This window comes from Typopeltis vanoorti, chromosome 19, assembly GCF_054136105.1.
Source record: "Typopeltis vanoorti isolate ZY-2024b chromosome 19, IOZ_Tvanoo_1.0, whole genome shotgun sequence".
Classification (NCBI taxonomy): Eukaryota; Metazoa; Arthropoda; class Arachnida; order Uropygi; family Thelyphonidae; genus Typopeltis; species Typopeltis vanoorti.
Window position 1 is genome coordinate 110,513,714 of NC_143567.1, and position 22,230 is coordinate 110,535,943.

Consider the following 22,230-nt stretch of genomic DNA (forward strand, 5'->3'; position numbering starts at 1 on the left):
ATGTTAAGGCTGAAGAAATCCAACAAGGTGGACCAATTATTTTCAAAGCCTTTGCTGCCAAATTCACGTGGTACTTCAAAGAAAGAAAGATTCCAGAGGAATGGAAAACTTCAAAAACCATACTTCTATTTAAAAAAAGGGGACAAGAAAGACAAAGAAAACTATCGTCCAACCTGTCTACTCGCTCACATATATAAGATCATGAACAGAGTAATACTGAACAGAATCAAAAACACTCTCGAAGACAACTCCAGCAGAGAGCAGGCAGGATTTAGAAGACGCTCCTCCACGATAGATCATATCCAGGTCATTTCACAACTAACAGAAAAATGCAGAGAATACCGAATCCCTCTGTTTTCTCTTTATTAATTTTAAAAAAGCATTTGATACCATAGACCACAATGCAGTCATCAGTGCCTTACCTAAAAATAAATGTGGACCCTACTTACATCCACATGATAAAAGATATTAAGAAAAATCAAACCACACAGATAACCCTATTTGATCAACCTATAAATGTGGATATAAAGAGAGGGATCTTCCAAGGCGATGTGATCTCCCCAAATCTATTTACCAGCATTTTAGAATACATTCTGAAAAAAATAGACCTAAACGGAGGAATAAGCACATATGGTGAAAAACTACAAATGCTTATGTTTGTCGATGATCTAGTACTGATATCCCACAACCCAAAAGACCTTGAAGAAATGGGTGAAAAAGTATACACAAACAGCAGTAAGATAGGCTTAGAAATGAATCTAGAAAAAACAAAATGGATCAAAAATATCTACAGACGTGACAGTCACTTATGTATTAATAACATCCCTATAGAACAAGTGTTGACTCCTACAATTTCTTAGGACAAACAATAAAAATGAATAATGATTTATCTGAAGAACTAGCGAAAAGAAAGAAAGCTGCATGGCTATCATTCAACAGACTAAAAGAAACATTGATCTAAATCTTGACATCTCTGCGAAGGCAAAACTATTTAATAGTGACATACTTCCATCACTCACATACAGATCAGAAACATGGAACACGACAAGAAAAGAAGAAACTCTCAGAATAACTCAGTGTGCAATAGAATGCAGGATATGGAACATCAGCAAAATGGAACATGTTAGAAACAAGGAACTAAGAATGAAATCAGGCATAAAAGATGTAACTGCAGTATATGAAAGCAAGATGAGATGGGCAGATCACATCACATAACCAGACTCAAGGATAACAGATGGACATATAGAATACTCAACTGGCAACCAAGAATAAAGAGAAAAGCAGGATGACCACCTACAAGATGGGAAGATCCACTAGTGAACCTATGGGTTTAACATGGAAGAGAGAGGCTCAAAATCGAGATTGTTGGAAGCATCTTTGTGACCACTCATGGAGAAATTCTGAGTAAAACATAGGTCCATCAAGGTAATAATAATAATATATTAATGCTCCATGAAGAGGACATTTTTCAACCCATTAAACAACACATTTGCATTAATAACCCAGGTGTGTGGTCACAAACAAGGACACTTTTGAATCCATTGAACAAATGTACAGGTGGCACAACGTGTCAAATTCTTAGCGTCCCAGTGGTTTTAAACCACCCAGAAGGCAAAGCAGGGTGTGCACTCAGACAATAGCACCCAGAAATCAGTGGCTGTGATTGAACGCAATTGAACGTTGTCATGAGGCACTGTTTTTGAGTTCCATCTGATTTGCGTGCGTGAAGCATGACCTGACATGTTTAGGATACCGATATAGATGCTTTAAATATATAATTTTCTATAAATAATTTATAACTTTTTTTGCCCATATTTACAATGGCAAACAATGTCGACGACCTACTGAACGTACCATTTTCTGCCACAACTCGTGGGCTGTATGATTGTAGTTGAAGGAAGTAAGCCTTGTCCTCCTCTTTTTAATTACACCTGAGTAATTCAAATATACCAACCAAATATAGCATTCTCCTTCCTTATTGTTTTCTAATATATTTTTAAAAAAAACACATTGTCTCCCACTTTATGAAGATTTGGTTACAGTTAACTGATAAAGTAAAGTATTGAAAAGTATCCTACAATTAATTGCATTGGATCAATTAAGATGAGCACTGATGCACTATTAAAACTTTCATAGATAAAAGTCCAATCATACAGTCAAACTGATGTGAATTTTGTGGCAATTGCATGAGAAACACAACAGCAACCCAACTGAAATGGGCATGCCACTAGTACAAAGGCATGACTGTTGTTAATCTTTTTTTTTTTTTTACATAATAAATCAGATTCTATGGTTCTGATTATTGAGGTGAAGGAGGAATGTGTTGTCTAATGGGTTTTTAATGACTATACTGTCTTACATTACTTTGCTTTATACATTCTTGAAACATTCTATCAAATGCTTTCAGGTATTTTTCTTTATGAGCATATTGTTGTACAGTTTCATCCTTTATATATTATATATATAGTATATGTTAAAAATACCAAGCAATTTTAAAACTGGTTTTACTCCATTTCCCAAGTAAGCAAACAGACAATAAGTCAAGTTTGCGCCTGCAAATGATGCAAGTCTAGCTGATCCTACAGGTAGTGCAAGACCAAGGCAACTCGTGGTAAAGGTGGCATAAGCTCTGATCACTAATCTTAATATTTACCCTTAATGCCAAAACACATCTCCAAGAAGGGGATGCATGATGTTTTGTATTAAAGGCAAGGGGCCACTACCCAGACCAGTTTCGACCTTTATTGAGGTCTCATCAGTGGGAGCTAGACTAGGCTTGTATTACCAAGATTTAGTAATACAGAGCTTATAAGTATTTTACCAGAACAAGTTGCCATAAGGTGTTTTAACCTTATTTTTTTTTTTAATAAGGTTAAAACACCTTATGGCAACTTGTTCTGGTAAAATACTTATAAGCTCTGTATTACTAAATCTTGGTATTTCTAGCCTAGCTCCCACTGATGAGACCTCAATAAAGGTCGAAACCGGTCTGGGTAGTGGCCCCTTGCCTTTAATGCAAAACATCATGCATCCCCTTCTTGGAGATGTGTTTTGGCATTAAGGGTAAATATTAAGATTAGTGATCAGAGCTTATGCCACCTTTACTACGAGTTGCCTTGGTCTTGCACTACCTGTAGGATCAGCTAGACTTGTATCATTTGCAGGCGCAAACTTGACTTATTGTCTGTTTGCTTACTTGGGAAATGGAGTAAAACCAGGTTTAAAATTGCTTGGTATTTTTAACATTTATTATACCCAAGGTAAAATACTTTCTACATATATAGTATATATATATATACGAAGGGGGAGGATGGAAAAGTTCTGATAAACACCTAGAACAAAAATGATATTAAAGGAAATGATGCAACCACAGAAAAGAGCATATCTTACTAGTGGTGGTGGTGGACAGTAGATGGCATTGGTGGATGAGGTTGAATGGTGGAGACGGCGAGTCTTCGACTCCCTGGAGGTGTCAAATAATAATAATTAAAACCCTTTAACCTCCCATGTTTCATTAATTTATAATCATTTGTTCTTTCATTTGAGGATGTATAAGAATTGTTTTAATGTCATTTTTGTTCTAGGTGTTTTTCAGAACTTTTCAGTTCCCCTTCATATATACTGTATATACATAAAAGATAAAACTTACATAATAGAAAATATCTGAAAGTATTTGACAGAATGTTTAAAGAATGTATAAAGCAAAATAATGTAAGAACATCATTAAAAACAGGAAATGAAAGATTAGGAAAACAAGTATTTGAATCAAAAACAGCTAATATAGTTAGATCAAAAAGAGATGATACAATCAGAGATCCAACAAATATGTCAATTTGGAAGAATGTTGTTAAAGTCATCAAAGACAGTGTCAAGTATCATAATTATCTGATAAAACATAAATCTATCTATCTATATATATATATATATATGTGTGTGTGATAGAAATTGATTCTTTCCTATTTATACACTGTGTACAGAAATTTAATTCCTGTACCTGAGAAGACATCCATATAATGATTATATGAGATTAATTTGGAATAAAATTGTACACAAAAAGTTAGTACTACATGAAAAGTTTACATCATAATATCCTGTATACCCCCTGGGGTACATATCAGGAATTTGATGATGATTGTTTTAATTTTAAAAGAAGCAGGATATTTAGTACTATGCAGATGCATAGTCATAAATATCCTGTTTCATTATCCTTTCAGGAATTTAGGCCCAATGACCTATTCTGGTCTCATTCCATCTTTTCCTATTGTCTCTTCTGTCCTCCAACTGGGTGCTATCTGAGTGTCTTTTTGGGTAGTCTTGAATTATCCATTTTCTCAATATATTCACTCCACTTCTTTCAGTATTCGTATACTTTGTCCAATACTGAGTCTATTTATTTTTAACTCATGTTTTTTTTTTTTTTTTCCCTGCTGCCTTTCATAGGAATGTATAGTAGAGAAGATCTTGCCCAAACTTTATAAACTCTTATTCTTGTATGGAGAAAAAATAACCAAGGAAGATATCTTAAAATCCATTTGCAAAGCTAAAGATCCAATACAAACAATCAAGAAACGAAAAACATCATATCTTAGCCACATTAATGGCAAATATCAGCTTCTACAAACCATTTTGGTAGGAAGAATTGATGGCAAAGGAGCTAGAGCAGGGGTGTCAAACTGGCGATCTATGGGCGGTCCCCGACGCCTCAAGGAAAGATTTTTAAAAAAGGATGATTGCTTTTTATAATAAAACAGAAATACCGTATTTACTCGAATAAAACTCGAATATAAAGTTGGTGTACCAAAAATATAGTTATTTAGATAAAAAATATCCGGAAATAAAAGTTTGCGGCAAATATTTTATGTTATTTTGGAAGCACCTATTTATGTGAACAATTATTCTCATGTATGAAAGGTAACAAAACAGCCCACAGATCAAACTAACAGGATGCTCTGTAAATTTTCGTGATGGTTATTAATGAGAGTTCATACTTTTTTTTTAGAATGTATAAATATTTGATTTATTTAAATAAAATTTAATTTCGTTTTAATTTGGATTAAATGCTATTTTTTGTAAATATTAATATAATAAAATATTCTTTATATTTTTTTTTTTGAGTTGTCATAATCATAATATTATTTTATGTCTTGTAATGCTTAGAATAAATAAAATTTTTGTTATTAATTTTCTAATTTATTTATACTCATAGTTTCACTTCCCTTTGATTCTAATTAGAGGTTTTTTTTAGTCAAAAATTTTTGTGGCCCACTTGAGATACAGTTTTATAGCAAATGGCATGCAGTCCAATTTGAGTTTGACACTCCTGAGCTAGAGGAAGAAAAAGAATATCTTGGTTTAACAGGAAAGAGCAGCGTAAAACTGCTCAGATGACCTTCAATAAAAGATGGCACTATAAGAAGATTCTTGTATGCTTTTGACTCCTGTTTCATCATAACAAAAATATTAAGTATAAAAAAATCACATATACCAGTTCAGTGAAATAGGTCTCGGTAAGCCATTTAACAGTTGCAAGTATTTCTGTGACAGTTATTACCTGTGAAGGAGGTTATGATGACATTAATATAAATCTTAGTAAAATTGACCCTCTCTCCCTTTTTAAGCACAGACTGATACCAGGGAAAGTACAATCTGCACTTAGTCCCATGAATTATATTAACAAGTTTATTTTAATTCAGAGCAGTTTGTCAAAATAAAAGGTTTAATTCAACATTAAATTAACAGAAAGTTCACTTCACTCACCCATGGCTGTGATTCAGCAGGAAAGCCTTGTTCATTAAAATGCACATTGCACTCTTCTAGCCATGTTGTGGCAAAAAAAAAAAAAAAAAAAAGGCAGAGAAGAGGGGATATGATAGAAACATTTAAATTACTGAAAGGTTTTTATAGGATTAATGCATGGGAAATGTTTCAGCTGTGTGATAGTGATGGAAGAACAAGAGGTCATCCCTGGAAAAGAAGAGTGTGGTTAACAAGGGTGTCAGAACAAGGTTTTTTGCCTTGGGTGAACGAGTGGAATTCAATGCCTGATTTAGTTGTGAACTCTTCGTCTGTAAATGAATTTAACAAGAGATATGACAGATATTGTTTTGCTAGTTTGGGTCTCCTGCGATGAGTCTACTGACTCCATGGAGATACCCGTAATAATAATAAAAATAAAAAAAAGCACAAGACTTCTTTCTAATCACCTTTTCTTTCTCTGTTGAACTTAGTTCAGAGATTATAGACAAAAAATATAGCCATGCATTTACTGAGATTTTTTCTTAGATATTCACACTAACAATAAATGTCATAATAAAGTTCCTTCTGTTGTGCCAGTGACTACAACCATAGGTGAGTGACCTTTAGATCACATAATTTTGAATAAAGTGTTTTGGCAGACTTCTCTAAAATAAATAATAACTTTGTGTTACTATTTGTAAATGCATAAAATACTTTCACAAGTCTCAATAATGAATTCTCATAACATGCTTTCAATAAAAAGCTTTATTTCTGCAAGTATCAAATAAGTACAAATATCTGCCACACACATTTTGTTCATTCTATTATTATTTATTTATGTATCTTAGACAGGGATCTCACAGATACGCAGATTTATTAGCAGATTTCTATATACAATGAATAATGATAACACTCATACAGCACAAAATTAACAAACTGTAAAATTAAATGAAAATATATTTTCAAAGTTTAATAGAAATTAATGTCATACTAAAATCAGACATTATGTAAAATATTTGACTGCACACACTTTGATATTTGATATTTTCTATACATAAGAAGAATCACAAAAAAAGAGTGGAATAAAAATTTGTTTCTAATATGACAATGTTATCTTCAATTAATACTCAGAGAAAGGAATTTGCTACTAATAATAAGGAACACTATTTGCTGAGAGCATTTTCTGTCAATCAGCATGTGTCAGTTTTGCTGGATGAGGTCCAATTCGCCGCCTGTCTAACAGTGATGAAACATGAGTAGTATTCTGATTATAGTAACGACTTTCAATCACCTAACAGAGAAATAAAATATCATAAGTCCTTACTCCATGGAAGTTTGTTAATAATAATAATTCAGTAATTACAAAGACATCAAAAATTGCAGCATGGAAAACAGGGGGAAAAAATGTGGTAACATAATAAATAATAATAAATAAAAATAATAACAATGGTTGCATTATGTAGAAAGTAAAGTGGCATATTCATTTTATTAGTTTCATTCCTGGTCAAGTTTTTTAAGTAGGGCTGCATTCCCACACTTAAATTCATATTAACTTTTTACAAATGCTGACTCATATCACATAAGAACAAAATAAACTGCTGACATTTTCTCAGCTTTAACACCAGCATTTCTGGTGCACAAAACAAGTTACAGAAGACACAGCACCACAATGAAGTAACTGTTAGAAACAATTCAAAAATGCAATAGAAAGAACCAACAAATGTCATATGGCTCTATGGCAGGATTTTTATTTATTATATTATATTATTACATAAACATCTCTCCAGGATTCATAGATTCATCACAGGAAGGCCCACACCACCTACAACTCTAATCACAATTCCCATTAAACTCATTCACCAACAGAGCACTTATGAATACCTTTGGAAACCCATTCCACTAACCTGCTACTCTCCACAGTAAAACTCTGAACGTAGTGACTACTTTCTTTAGCATTTACTCTATAAAATTCTCATAGTAACTTGAATGTTTGTATCATATCAACTAAATTCTGCAAAACAATATTCTCATACAAGCACTCCATGGACCAGTCACCATTTTGGTCTTGTGCCTCTAAATCCTTTCCACCTGGCAAATTAATATCATCAAATATGGACACATGTATCTAAAATTTTATAAAGAAAAATAATAACATCCTTATCCCAGAGATTTTATTATTATGAATATCTGATCTCCATGGAGTCAGAGAGAGAGAGACTCATTCTGGGTATACACACTATCACACACTCATCCAACAGTGCCTTCAAATGATTCAATGTGTCTACATTCACAACACTCATGCAATGCATTCAACTCACCAACCACTCTCCATGTAAAGAACCTTCTCCTCACTCCTATGCTCACACCCTCCTTATACAGTTTTCAGAAATGCTCTCTTGTTCTACCCCCCCCCCCCACTTCTCATTCTATGAAATATCTCTTCCATATCAACCTGATAACAATCCCTGACCAGCTTATGTCTCAATCATATCTCCTTCTCCCTTCCTCCTATTCACGAGGCTTTGCAATTTACATTTACTCATTATATTCTCTCAATCTGTCTTTGTAGTCCACATTCCAAAGACCACTGACCAATTTTGTGAATCATTTCTGGATCCTTTCTAACATATCCTTGTCATCATGAAAACCTGCTGACCAAATCTGTGTGCAATAATCTGGATTATAGATTATTATGGAATAATCCAAACAATGGCATCGTAACCTCTTTATTCCTGCATGTCATGGTCCTCTGCATCATTGCCATTATCCGATGTGACATCTTCACAACTTGTGCAATGTGGCCTCTGAATTTCAGGTCCTTGTCCACCATCATCACTTCAGAATCTCTCATCTCTTCTACCTGCTTTAAAGTTTCCCAAAGTGTATACCTCTCGCATTTTTCTTAATATGTCATTCTGTTAATTTCATAAATATAATTTCATAATTATGTCATCTGCTTACATGTTGATGTTTAAATCTCTTTACTTGACCATATTGTATCTCACAATTCTGTATGAGGTTGGCTTTTTTTTTTTTTTTTTTTTTGTGGGTAGAATTTTCAACAAAAACTAGTATTTATGAACCACCTTCATAAAAAAATCTCAAAAGTAATATTACTGTATTTCAAGTAATTGGGGGGATACATTTAAAAATATTATAGGGAGACCACTTAAGGATCAAAGCCAGCTAACTGTGAGGAAACCTCCACATGGAATTTTAAAGAACAAAGAATTAAATATCTCTAACTGCATATCCAACCCTTATTTTCTTGTGGTGCAGCCTGTTAATTAGCAGGTGAAGATGAAGAGAATAAGTGGCAATTTGTTAAACCACAAGCTGACTAAATTGTATTCTGTATTAGCTTAAACCAAAAGGCAATGGTGAAATATCATGATGGCTAGAGCATCAGTTGATTAAACAAGCCCCACCAATGCTTTCAAAATTTATGTCAATAAATAACTTTATATCAATTTTATATAATTTAATGCAAGCTTTAGAGCATGCTGCTGTGCAATGTAGTTGGTACATTCTGGCAGGATCTGATCAGTACTGTGCTGTCCGAGGAGACAGCTGAAGAACTATAGACTGATTCAAAATTTCTGCTCTTTCAAAGAGTATTCCTCTTTGTAAGAGCAGAAATTTGAAACAGCTGCTTGTAGAAAGAGTCATAGAATATTTAACTAATCTGCATAAGGAGAAGTTGCAGGATGGAAAATGCTGCTTTGCCAGGGCACATGTGTATTTATTGGAATCAATGCAGTATTGTCTATCCTGATGTCTAGAGTGTAGTAATGCTTTTATTTGCAAATTAAAGGAATCTATGGTAGTCTGACAGCTATTGTACAACTTTTCTCACTGTGGGGAAAAAAAAAAATTGATGTCTTACAGAGATGTTATTTTGGTCACATTTTGTAAGGAACAACAGCTGCTGATGGTGAAGTGAATCTTGATATGAAAAGTGTTTGATCTAGCAGAGCAAGGAACAGCTTTTTTCACCAGCTTCCACCCAAGAGATGAGGAAATTAGGGTACAAAGGATGTCCACATTCCTTTCATAATTGACAAGGATTTAGACCTAGAGTGGCCTGTTCTGGCCTTAGAAGTCATTGTTGAATCTCTTCAACAATGACTTCTGGAGAACAAGAGGACGTCTGGTTTTATTTTTCCTAATGGTTTGTAATTTAAGGCTTTTGTTGAAGTTTTTTTCACTTTAGACTATAAATTATATATTTAGTTTAATCCTTTATCCAAGTGTTAAAGGATTAAACTAAATATATAATTTATGGTCTAACCAAGTGAAAAAAAAACTTCCAATATCTTTCTCTAATCCAGAGTAATTTAATAATAAGGTGTGACACCTTTTGGCAACTGGCATATGGAAATATGAGTTCTGCATTGCTTCAACCTTGGTATCACCTCTGGGTCTGGCTCCCACTGAAGAGACCTCAATAAAGGTCGAAACTGGTCTGGGTAGTGACCCTTCCCATAATGCATAGCATTATACATGTCCGCAAGGAGATGTGCTTTGCATTATGGGAGATACTAAGGAAAGTGATGAGAACTTAGTCCACTTTGGCCACGAGTTGCCCCAGTACTGAAGATACTTCAGGCACAAACTTTGTTTGCTTACACCTGGATAAAGGATTAAACTAAATATATAATTTATAATTTAAGTTTTCAGGGGACTCTGTAACCTCTAGAGAGTGTGTCCCATGGGTAGCAGATAGGAGAGTCCACCAGATATGGTGGGGTGGTCAGAATATAGTAATCCCTCGATTACTGCATCATTTTTTTTCGATACCCAAATTCAATTAGTGTGCCTCTAAAATTTGATTAGTGCACCTATATACATCTTAAAAATAAATGTTACAGATTTTAAAAATTTTCTATCTATACATTTTTATGGCTAACTATTTTAAAAAATCACTCACTAGAATGAAATAATTTAGTTACCTTTTAAAACATTTTACAAAGTTATTTTTAATGACACACTACACTACTTCCATGTACACTATGTATACTATGTTCCAAAATTTACTGCCAATATTTATGTCGCCTACTATAGTACTCCCACAGATTCGAGACCCTTCGACACTTCTGCGCATGTCACAAAAAGGAGAATCCATTCCGATAATAGGGTAATCAATCCGTCTTCTGGGATGAGCTGTTTATTATTACATGTCGGATAACTTCTCTTTTATGATCATTGCAGTTTTTAAATTGGTAACTATTTTGCTTGTATAACAGTTGGGAAATTTTATCTATGAAGCACGTGATTTCACGTGTTGGCGACTGATTTGTACGCCCTTCATTTCTTTCTTCCCTTCAGCACGAATCGACTATTCTTGGCACCAAGACAAGCGAAGCTGTACAAAAGTGTGGGCGTACTATAATTACATAGCGCTTTGATGGTCATGTCTCGTGCCTCCTTTGCAATGTTATATGAGTGTGTTTTCCTTACTTTTTTTTATTTTAAAGTATTTTCCCAAGCTTTAATCATGAATAAAAGAATTAGTGAGCAAAAAAGTGGATGTGGAAAAAGATTCGATGATGAAAAGAGAAGCAGTAAAATTTGCAGAAGAATAGAAGAGGCAATAGGGCCGTACCGTCGGTTGTATGAAAAAAAGAAACAAGATGCCCGCCAAACTACATTAGCTCAATTCTTTTAAGAAGTAGAATAATAAAATTTATATTCTGAATATGTTTTATTGTCTTTCAGCTTCATGGTTTTCCTTTAACTAGGCTCTGAGACATACCTTAATTCTTTTATAAAAAAAATTAAGGGTCAAAAAAGAAATTTGAGGAACGAATTATACTGTTTCCCATAGGTTATTATGAAATAACCTATGGGAAACCTATGGCAAACTCTGAAGAAAACATTGATTGATTCTGAGAGAGGCATGTGGTGAGGTTGTCTGTAAAGATAAAAAAATCAGACCTCCCTGGAGGACACAGGAAGTTAAAGAGGAAGTGAAGGAAAAGAAGAAAGCATACCAAAAGTTCCTGTCAAATAAGTCAGCTTGTGCTCTTAGAGAATATAGAGACAAAGGCAAGAATGCTAAACATTGTGTAAAACTAGCTAAACAAAAGTCATAGGAGGACTTTGGCAAGAATATAGAAAATAAATATCAAGAAGGTGGCAAAATATTCTGGAGGTTGTTGAAGAAGCTTAAGAATGGAGGAAAGAGTGCTATAAAAGGGGTTAGAGATAATAAAGGTGACATGAAAACGGGAGAAAAAGATATCCTTGAAGTATGGAGTAATTACTTTGAAAAACTGTTAAATGAAACAAGCAGTGATGACAGCACAGTGGTAAAAAACTCTGACCAGGCATGCAGTCAGGAATACATATCCATACTTGAAGTAGAAAAAGCCATCAAAGGCTTGAAATGTGGAAAGGCAGCAGGAGTAGATGATATTCGACCAGAAATGCTTAAGTATGGTGGTATAAGAGTCTTACAGTGGCTGCACTGCATAGTTCAGAAAGCCTGGACAGAGGGATGAATTCCCGATGATTGGAGTAGAGCTCTCATAGTACCCATATATAAAAAGGGAAATAAAACTGCATGTGAGAATTACAGAGGTATTTTCCTACTGAGTGTTCCTGGCAAGATCTATGCAAGTATACTTGAGAAACGGTTGAGAAGAATTGTGGAAGAAAAGCTTGGTGAAGAACAAGCTGGATTCAGGCCAAATAGAGGCTGTCAGGATCAGATCTTAACTTTACGACAAATAGTCGAGAAAGCATGGGAATATAACAAACATCTGTATTTAAGTTTTGTCGATCTGGAAAAGGCATATGACAAGGTGCCAAGAGAGAAGCTATTCAATACGTTATAGTTATATGGTGTCAATGGAGCATTATATCAAGCAATACTTAGTCTTTATTTGAGTTGTAAGTCAGCAGTTAGAATTGAAGGAAGTATAGGAAGATGGTTTAATGTTAAATATGGTGTGAGACAAGGATGTACAATATCCCCTCTGTTATTCATTATCTATATGGATCACATTATGAAGGAAAGTGATATTAAAGATATCAAAATTGGAGATGTTAATGTCAGCTCTTTGCTTTATGCAGATGATGTTATACTTCTAAATAAATCCGCTACAAGTCTGCAAGATTCTCTGACTAAATTGAATAGCTGTTGTAATAGATATGGTATGAAGGTCAGCAATTAAAAGACAAAGACAATGAAAATAGGCAGAATCACTGAAAATGTCAACTGTGTTGTGAATGGAGAACCTGTGGAACAAGTAAAACATTTCAGCTATTTAGGCACAATTTTTACTGAAGATGGTAAATTAAATATAGAAAAAGACCACAGAATCAGCAAAGCTGGTATGGTGGGAAGTCAATTGAATAAATTCATTTGGAATAAGAGAGAAATTAGTCGGAACACTAAATTAGCTGTATACAAGACAGTGTTCAAATCAGTTTTAACTTATGGATCTGAGAGCTGGATCAGAAGTAAAACACTTGACCAAAGACTAGAGACCACAGATATGAGAGTCCTGAGAAAGATTATAGGCGTGAACAGATGGCATCAATGTCAGTATCATATTAAAAACGAGGATATTAGGAAAGAACTTGACATTGTCAGCATCCAGGAATGCGTTAGCAGAGCTAATCTCAGGTGGTATGGTCACTTAAACAGAATGGGCGAGGAAAGATTAGCAAAACAAGTGTTCTCTGCCAGATTGGCAGCAAAACGACTCAGAGGAAGACCAAGATATAGGTGGATTGATACAGTACAAAGTGCTTTAGACGATAGAAATATAAGATCTGATAATGTTGGAGTGTTGACAAGTAACAGACTGATTTGGAGGAAAATTGTAGATAGGAAATTAATAATGATGTAATTTTTTTCATGAAGTACTATCATATCCTGTACACCCCTTGAGGGTACATGGCAGGAATTTGATGTTGATGATGATGATGATGATGACAGAAAGTTGTATATAAACCAATAAACCAAATTTAATAATAAAACAAAATAATATGTCAATCTCTCTCTCTCTCTCAAGAAAATAAAATAAAATTATGGCATTCAAAAGGAAAACACCTATCCAAACTAAAATAGTAATAGACAATAAAATAAAGAAGTCAACAATTTTAATTATTTGGGATAGATGAAGATTTAAACATTTCTAACAAAATTAACAAATTCTCCAAAGTAAATGGAATAATAAACAAAACCAGCAAAACAAAGCCAGCCTGGTTGGCCGAGTGGTTAGTGTATCTGCTCGCCAGCCAAAAGGCTCTGGGTTATGATACTGTGGTGAGCATGGATGTTTGTGATTGTCTGTGAAAATACTAGTGGTGGTGGATGGCATTGGTGTAGATGATGCAGTTCACTGTAATTGGTGGATCAGTGGTGGAGATGGAGAGTTGTAAAGTAGGTACCCTCTCTCGATGAGTCTTTGAACTCCCTGGAGGTGTTACATAATAATAATAACTATTATTATTATTATAATTAAGTGACACCTCCAAGGAGTCCAAAGACTCATTGAGGATGGTCACCTTCTCTACAACTCTCCACTGACTACAACTACACCAACGCCATCTACCGCATAGTACCACTAACAGCAATAATAAAAAAAACATTAAGACCAGCAACAGTTAACAAGAAAAGCAGATTAATGTATAATATTTTATCAAAAACAACATTATTATGAGGCAGTGAAGCATGGAGAATAAGAAAAACAAATGATATCAGTAGAAATGAAATATATATATGAAGAACAGTAGGCAACACAAGACTAGATAAAAAGAGAAATGAAGACATACTGAAAGAACTGAACCAAACACCAATAACAGAAACAATAGAAAAATACAGAACCAAATGGAAAGAGCATTTAGAATGAATGGCATATGATAAAAGATACAGGAAGATGAACTATAAACCAAAGAAACAGAGGCAGACTGATGAAACATTGGGATAAGATTGAAACAGGCCAGGAATCAGAAGAAGAAGATGGATGTACTATTACGGTCCACTAGGAGTTTCACTGCTGGTTTCCTACCAACAATTCTGACTCCTGGCATTGTGCCATTAGTGTTTCACTGTCTTCTATTAAACAGATGTCAGAACTGACATCTGTCCAATATTATTCTAAGAAATAGTTTCAAGGCATTGTGCACTGAACTAAATGTTATGTAATCAGGATGATTATCAAATTTTTCATACTTTTTAGCATTTCATTTGTAATTAAATCTGGATCTGATACTTTATTTTTCTTTAATTTTTTAAAGCCATTTTTCTTTCTTTCTTTTTTCATTACCTAAATTGAAGGACCATCTATTTCATCCCTTATGTTTTTAGATCTTTCCTGCTATTCTAGGATATCTATCTCTTTGAATATCTATCTCTTCCTAAAAATTAAAGATGCCAAGAAATTATATTCTTAGTTCCTTCATTCAAGTATAAGCAAACAACATTTGTGTATTAAGTATCTTCATGACTGAGCTATTTGTATATAAAGACTAATGACTTCATATCAATTGCATTGGTATTCCATAATGGAAAGCACACGTTCACATCCTTTTAGGTGTATATATATTGCTATGCATTATGGGAAGGGCCGCTACCCAGACCAGTTTTGACCTTTATTAAGGTCTCATTAGAAGGAGCCAGATCCAGAAGGGATACCAAGGTTGAAGTAATGCAGAAGCCATATATTTCATATATATATATATATATGAAATATATATATACAGTTACCTTTTCTTTACTTTTATATTGGAAAAAAATTATACTGCATTACTTTAACCTTGGTATCCCTTCTGAGTCTGGCTCCCACTAAAGATGTTTTAATAATGTTCGTCTTTGGGTTTGCATGCTTCCTGGGTTCTAGAATAGATCTGCTCAGCAATGGAGTTTTGCCTGTCAATGAGTGAAGCCACTTTGAGCTTAGCAGTGATCCCTTTGGGTCACTGAGTGAAATTTAGAGTAAACTTATAGATAACAGAGAGTTTTTGGAGGGGGTACCCACACTTTAACAGTACCTCAATAAAGGTCGAAACCAGTCTGGGTTGGCCCTTCCCATAATGCATAGCACTATACATGTCCAAAAGGATGTGTGCTTTGCATTATGCGATACAAAGGCAATTGATGTGAGGTCATTAACCTCTGTATACAAGTAGCCAATCGTGAAGATACTTCACATGCAAACCTTGTTTGCTTACTACTTGGTTCCAAGAAATAAGTATACTGGAGACAGAGACTGTATTAATATTCATATAAACAACAATCAAAACTCGCACAGATTAAAAATGTCAAATAATACTGCACAAAACAAATAAATACAAAATAATAATTCATACTTTATCAAGAAATCGGCTCAGTTTCACAGCATTACTAGAACCTGGAGCAAAAGATTTAGCCTGATGACAATCCTGAAAAATAAAACAGAACTCTACAATAAAACAATTAACTCAAGTGGAATTATTATAAGAACATTCAAAAAACTTTCAATGTTCTTTCTTTGACACGCGTACAAGGATCAAAATGGCATTAAAATGTTCAGGAAGAAGCATGATTTACATCACAGAATCATAGAGTACTCTATCATATGGTGATAAGCTGGACAGAGGAAACGTAAGTAATGTACAGTAAACCCAAGACAGCAAAAGTAATGTTGTCATTTAGAAGCTACAGCAAAGATACTGCTTTTCACTTCCTTGCTTACACCTTCCTTATACAGTTTTCAGGGATGACCACTTGTTCTCCACCCATCTCCCACCGTTTTATGGAAAGCCTCTTCAATTTTGTGTGCTTATAGACAAAAGATAGTCATCAAGTATTATAGATGTAAGATCATATAGAGAAACAATTTGTTATGAATCAGGTTATGTGGTCAAAATTAAATATATATGCAGAATCTTACTGAAGAAACAAGAAAGACACAAAACAGTACAAAAGTTTAACTCGCAGAAGTTTCAAGAAACTGAAGACAAGATAACTTCCAGAATTCTATTGTATAAGGCTTTGATTAGGCCACACATGGACTAGTGTGCCCAGATTTTGTCACCTGGTTTTCAGAAGGATGAAGAGATGTTGGAAAGGTTCCAAAGGCGACTGACTAAGGTAGTTTCTAACCTCTGGAATGTCGAGTATGAGGAAAAATTGAGAAGATGTAATTTGCAGAGTCTGGTAGACAGGAGGAAGAGGAAAGATATGATAAAGACCTGCAAGTTAGTAAAAGGTTGTTATAGGATCGGTGTTGGAGAAGTTCTACAAAAAATGGGAGAACCAGAGGTCATCCCTGGAAACTGTATAAGGAGGGTGTGAGTAAGGGAGTGAGAAGCAGTTTTTCCATGCAGAGTTGTAAATGATTGGAGTGGTGTCTGCAAGGAGTTTGAGTGTGTTTAAGACACGGTATGATGAGCTATGTGTGTGTGATAAAAGTACCTTCCAGATGAGTCTTTGACTCCATGAGGTCTTGGGGTAATAATAAGTATCATTTTTGATTACTGTTTAGTGACATGAATATTCAGGTTGAATTTCTTATTTTGTGTTGAAACTGCTTTTGTCAAGTTTTGTATGTTCCTATACATGTTAATGTGATTACAGGCAAGATGTCAGCCATGACCATCAGGTAAGTAAAATTTTATTGTGTGCTTATACATAAAAGATAGTCAAGTATTATAGATATAAGATCACATAGAGAAACAACTTGTTATGAATCAGATTATGTGGTCAAAATTAAATATATGTGCAGAATCTTAAGAAAGACACGAAACAGTACAAAAGTTTAACTTGCAGAAGTTTCAAGAAACTGAAGACAAGATAACTTCCAGAACAAAATTAATGTAAAAACAAAGACCTGAAGATACTTTCAGGCACAAACTTTGTTTGCTCACACTTGGATAAAGGATTAAACTAATTTTACTATACTCTAACCAAGTGAAAAATAAACTTTCAACATCTTTCTCTAAATCGAGAGTAATTTATTAAAAAAGGGTGGCACACCATTTGGCAACTCCTATAGGTAGAGATGACCTGCTAATGCTTCTGCCTGGTATCTCTACTTGGGCCTGGCTCCCACTGAAGAGACTTCAATAAAGGTCGAAACTAGTCTGGGTAGTGGCCCTTCCCTTAATGCATAACATTAGACATATCTGCAAGGAGATGCGTTTTGCATTATAGGAGATACTGAGATAGGAGTATTGGTAGCTTGCTCCACCTTTGCAACGAGTTGCCCTGATGTTGTACCACCTTAACCCAGTCCTGAAGATACTTTCAGGTGCAAACTTTGTTTGCTCACACTTGGCTAAAGGATTAAGCTAATTTTATTAAAGACCAAATATATAGATATTACTACTAATAATAATAACACAGTCCAATACAATTTTTGCTGCCTTTTATGTGAGACTTGTTTTTTACTAATTTGGGTGTGCTGATTTCAAATATCAAACCCATTTTTCTCTATCACGACAGGTTTTTCCTCTATGGCATTTTCTTTTTGCTACTTTGTTAGTTTTTGATAGTTTTAAGGAGGCAGTACTATTTAGAGGATCAAAAAAAATCGTTTTTTTAATATTATTTTCTGAAAGTATGTACTTTTAAAAATCTGATCCTAACTTTTTATCAAGAAATTTGAAAAATTCCCAAAGATATAGCCTATTATTCAAAGCGGTGCGCAGATCAGAATCGGAGTGCTCACCGCTCTTTCTTGTTAGTAAATGAATAAATGCGTAAGAACCTGCAACAGCATGTACTGGCGCTTTGAATGCGAGAGAGGCCGATAATTAGATACATAACTACCTAACAATATTCATTAAAAATTACAAGAATATTCATAAAAAAATAACAATTTTACTTACACGAGTTTCAGGGAATAAATTTTTGTTTGTAGTAATTTCTGCTGTGTGTTCTGTTTTGGCAATCCCCTTGAATACTCCAACAGTCGGCCATCATGTGAGAATCCCATCTTCCTTGGTACTGATCTTCCATAGTTCTTAAGTTTTGATGAAATCTTTCGCCATGTTCATCGCTTACAGCACCTAAATTCTCAGGAAATTTATGAAGATGACTGTGTAGGAAATGAAGCTTTATGCTCATGTTGCAACCTAGGCGCTAGAAATTTTCAAGCATTGTTTCCACTAGATCTTTGTAATTGCACGCTTTTTTGTTTCCAAGAAAATTATTCGCAACCATCGTAAATGAAGCCCAGGCCTCTCTCAATTTCGTTCATAGAGTTGATGAAATTTGTGTCTCTCATTAAGGTTCTAATTTGCGGTCCTTCAAATACACCGCCTTTAATTTTTTCATAACTGAGTCATGGAATTTTTTCACATATGTATTGGAAACAGTCACCTTGTAAATCTAAAGCTTTAACATACTGCTTCATAAGACCTATTTTGATGTGTAGAGGAGGAAAAATGATTTTTTCTCTGTCGATTAAAGGTTGATTTATAACATTCTGTTCTCCAACATTTAAGGATATTCTAAGAGGCCAATGTTTCTGACTCCAGTGTTGGTTTCTAGCTCGACTATCCCAGAAGCATAGAAAACACGGAAACTTTGTATATCCTCTTTGAAAGCCAAGTAAAAAGTTCACCATTTTAAGATCCACACAGATGATCCAGTTATGGTCTGTATATTTTAATAACTTCAGAACCTTTTTTAATGTCCTCATATGTTTCCTTTAAGTGGACTGAATAGCCAATAGGAATTGAGCCATATACATTCCCATTGTGTAGTAAGACACACTTGAGACTTCTGCTTGAACTGTCGATAGATAAACACCACTCATTTGGATGATATTGTACAACATTCATTTCAGTTAGTAAACCTGACACATTGTTACAGTAAACAAACCCACACTCGTGTTTAAAATATTGCACAAGATTACTTTCCCTGCTACGATAAAAAGTTATATTCGTATCTTGCTCCAGTAAGTTTTTTTCATTTAATCTTGAAGCTAACAATTCCAATGATTCCTTTGATAGGCCCAAATCTCTTACTAAGTCATTCAATTCCACTTGAGTAAAATGTTGCAGTCCAGAACTAGAAATTAAATTTTCATTGTCTAAATCAATATCTGGGTCTTGCTCCTCAATATCCCGATCATGCTCGTTCTCAAGTAAAGGAAGTTCTTTATAAATTGCCACGGCTATTTCATTGGAATGAGCAACTGGCTGAATTGCTGAGTCGAGATTTGGATACACAATTTTTTTCTTATTCTTCTTATTATAACCAGAAGTCTGAACTAAACAAAAATAGCAATCATCAACGTGATTTTTCGGTTCATGCCAAATCACTGGAATGCCAAAAGCTAATTTTTGGCATTTTCCCTTGCTCCACTGTAGTAAATTTTCTACACATGACTTACACACTTTATTTGGAGCCAATGAATCGTCCTGATCTGCAAGTTTTACGTCAAAGTATGCAAAGTACACTTTCTTAAAGAAATCAGTGATATTTGTCATTTGACTGGGAACAGTAAAGCTGACACAAATGTAGCAGAAGGAATGTACGCTATTCACACATTTTTGAGTAGTAGACATGATGTATTTTCTTCACTGCCGACTAACATGCAATTAACATGACAAAAAACACCATCATCATCATCATCATCAAATTCCTGCCATGTACCCTCAAGGGGTGTACAGGATATGACAGTACTACATGAAAAAATTACATCATTACTAACTTCCTATCTACAATTTTCCTCCAAATCAGTCTGTTACTTGTCAAGACTCCAACATTATCAGATCTTATATTTCTATCGTCTAAGGCACTTTGTACCGTATCAATCCACCTATATCTTGGTCTTCCTCTGGGTCGTTTTCCTGCCAACCTGGCAGAGAACACTTGTTTTGCTAATCTTTCCTCTCCCATTCTATTTAAGTGACCATACCATCTGAGATTTGCTCTGCTAACGCATTCCTGGATGCTGACAATGTCAAGTTCTTTCCTAATATCCTCATTTTTAATATGATATTGCCATTGATGCCATCTGTTCACGCCTCTAATCTTTCTCAGGACTCTCATATCTGCGGTCTCTAGTCTTCGGTCAAGTGTTTTACTTCTGACCCAGCTCTCAGATCCATAAGTTAAAATTGGTTTGAACACAGTCTTGTATACAGCTAATTTAGTGTTCCGACTAATTTCTTTCTTATTCCATATGAATTTATTCAATTGACTTCCCACGATACCAGCTTTGCTGATTCTGTTGTCTATTTCTATATTTAGTTTACCATCTTCAGTAAAAATTGGGCCTAAGTAGCTGAAATGTTTTACTTGTTCCACAGGTTCTCCATTCACAACACAGTTGACATTTTCAATGATTCTGCCTATTTTCATTGTCTTTGTCTTTTTATTGCTGACCTTCATACCATATCTATCACAACAGCTGTTCAATTTAGTCAGAGAATCTTGCAGACTTGTAGAGGATTTATTTAGAAGTATAACATCATCCGCATAAAGCAAAGAGCTGACATTAACATCTCCAATTTTGATATCAGGTTTAATACCACATTCCTTCATAATATGATCCATATAGATAATGAATAACAGAGGGGATAATGTACATCCTTGTCTCACACCAGATTTAACATTAAACCATCTTCCTGTACTTCCTTCAATTCTAACTGCTGACTCACAACTCAAATAAAGACTAAGTATTGCTTGATATAATGCCCCATTGACACCATATAACTGCAACGTATTGAATAGCTTCTCTCTTGGCACCTTGTCATATGCCTTTTCCAAATCGACAAAACTTAAATACAGATCTTTGTTATATTCCCATGCTTTCTCGACTATTTGTCGCAAAGTGAAGATCTGATCCTGACAGCCTCTATTTGGCCTGAATCCAGCTTGTTCTTCACCAAGCTTTTCTTCCACAATTCTTCTCAACCGTTTCTCAAGTATACTTGCATAGATCTTGCCAGGAACACTCAGTAAGGAAATACCTCTGTAATTCTCACATTCAGTTTTATTTCCCTTTTTATATATGGGTACTATGAGAGCTCTACTCCAATCATCGGGAATTCGTCCCTCTGTCCAGGCTTTCTGAACTATGCAGTGCAGCCACTGTAAGACTCTTATACCACCATACTTCAGCATTTCTGGTCGAATATCATCTACTCCTGCTGCCTTTCCACATTTCAAGCCTTTGATGGCTTTTTCTACTTCAAGTATGGATATGTATTCCTGACTGCATGCCTGGTCAGTGTTTTTTATCACTGTGCTGTCATCACTGCTTGTTTCATTTAGCAGTTTTTCAAAGTAATTACTCCATACTTCAAGGATATCTTTTTCTCCTGTTTTCATTTCACCTTTATCATCTCTAATTCCTTTTACAGCACTCTTTCCTCCATTCCTAAGCTTCTTCAACAACCTCCAGAATATTTTGCCACCTTGATATTTATTTTCTATATTCTTGCCAAAGTCCTCCCATGACTTTTGTTTAGCTAGTTTTACACACTGTTTAGCTTTCTTACATTTGTCTCTGTATTCTGTAAGAGTAAAAGCTGACTTATTTG

The 22,230-nt window shown here is 34.7% G+C and overlaps 1 protein-coding gene across 1 annotated transcript in view; it reads right to left on the minus strand.

Annotated features, from left to right (window-relative positions):
- Nucleotides 1-6,483: 6,483 nt before the first annotated feature.
- The window catches only part of LOC150096439 (rab-like protein 3), a 145,720-nt gene continuing 129,973 nt past the window's right edge, over nt 6,484-22,230 (minus strand). Inside the window, exons 6-7 of the mRNA XM_090409132.1 lie at nt 16,060-16,131; nt 6,484-7,027 (exon numbers count right to left, since the gene is read on the minus strand). Coding sequence (XP_090265258.1) covers nt 6,923-7,027; nt 16,060-16,131 — 177 coding nt within the window. The 3' untranslated portion in view covers nt 6,484-6,922. The remainder of the gene's footprint in view (nt 7,028-16,059; nt 16,132-22,230) is intronic.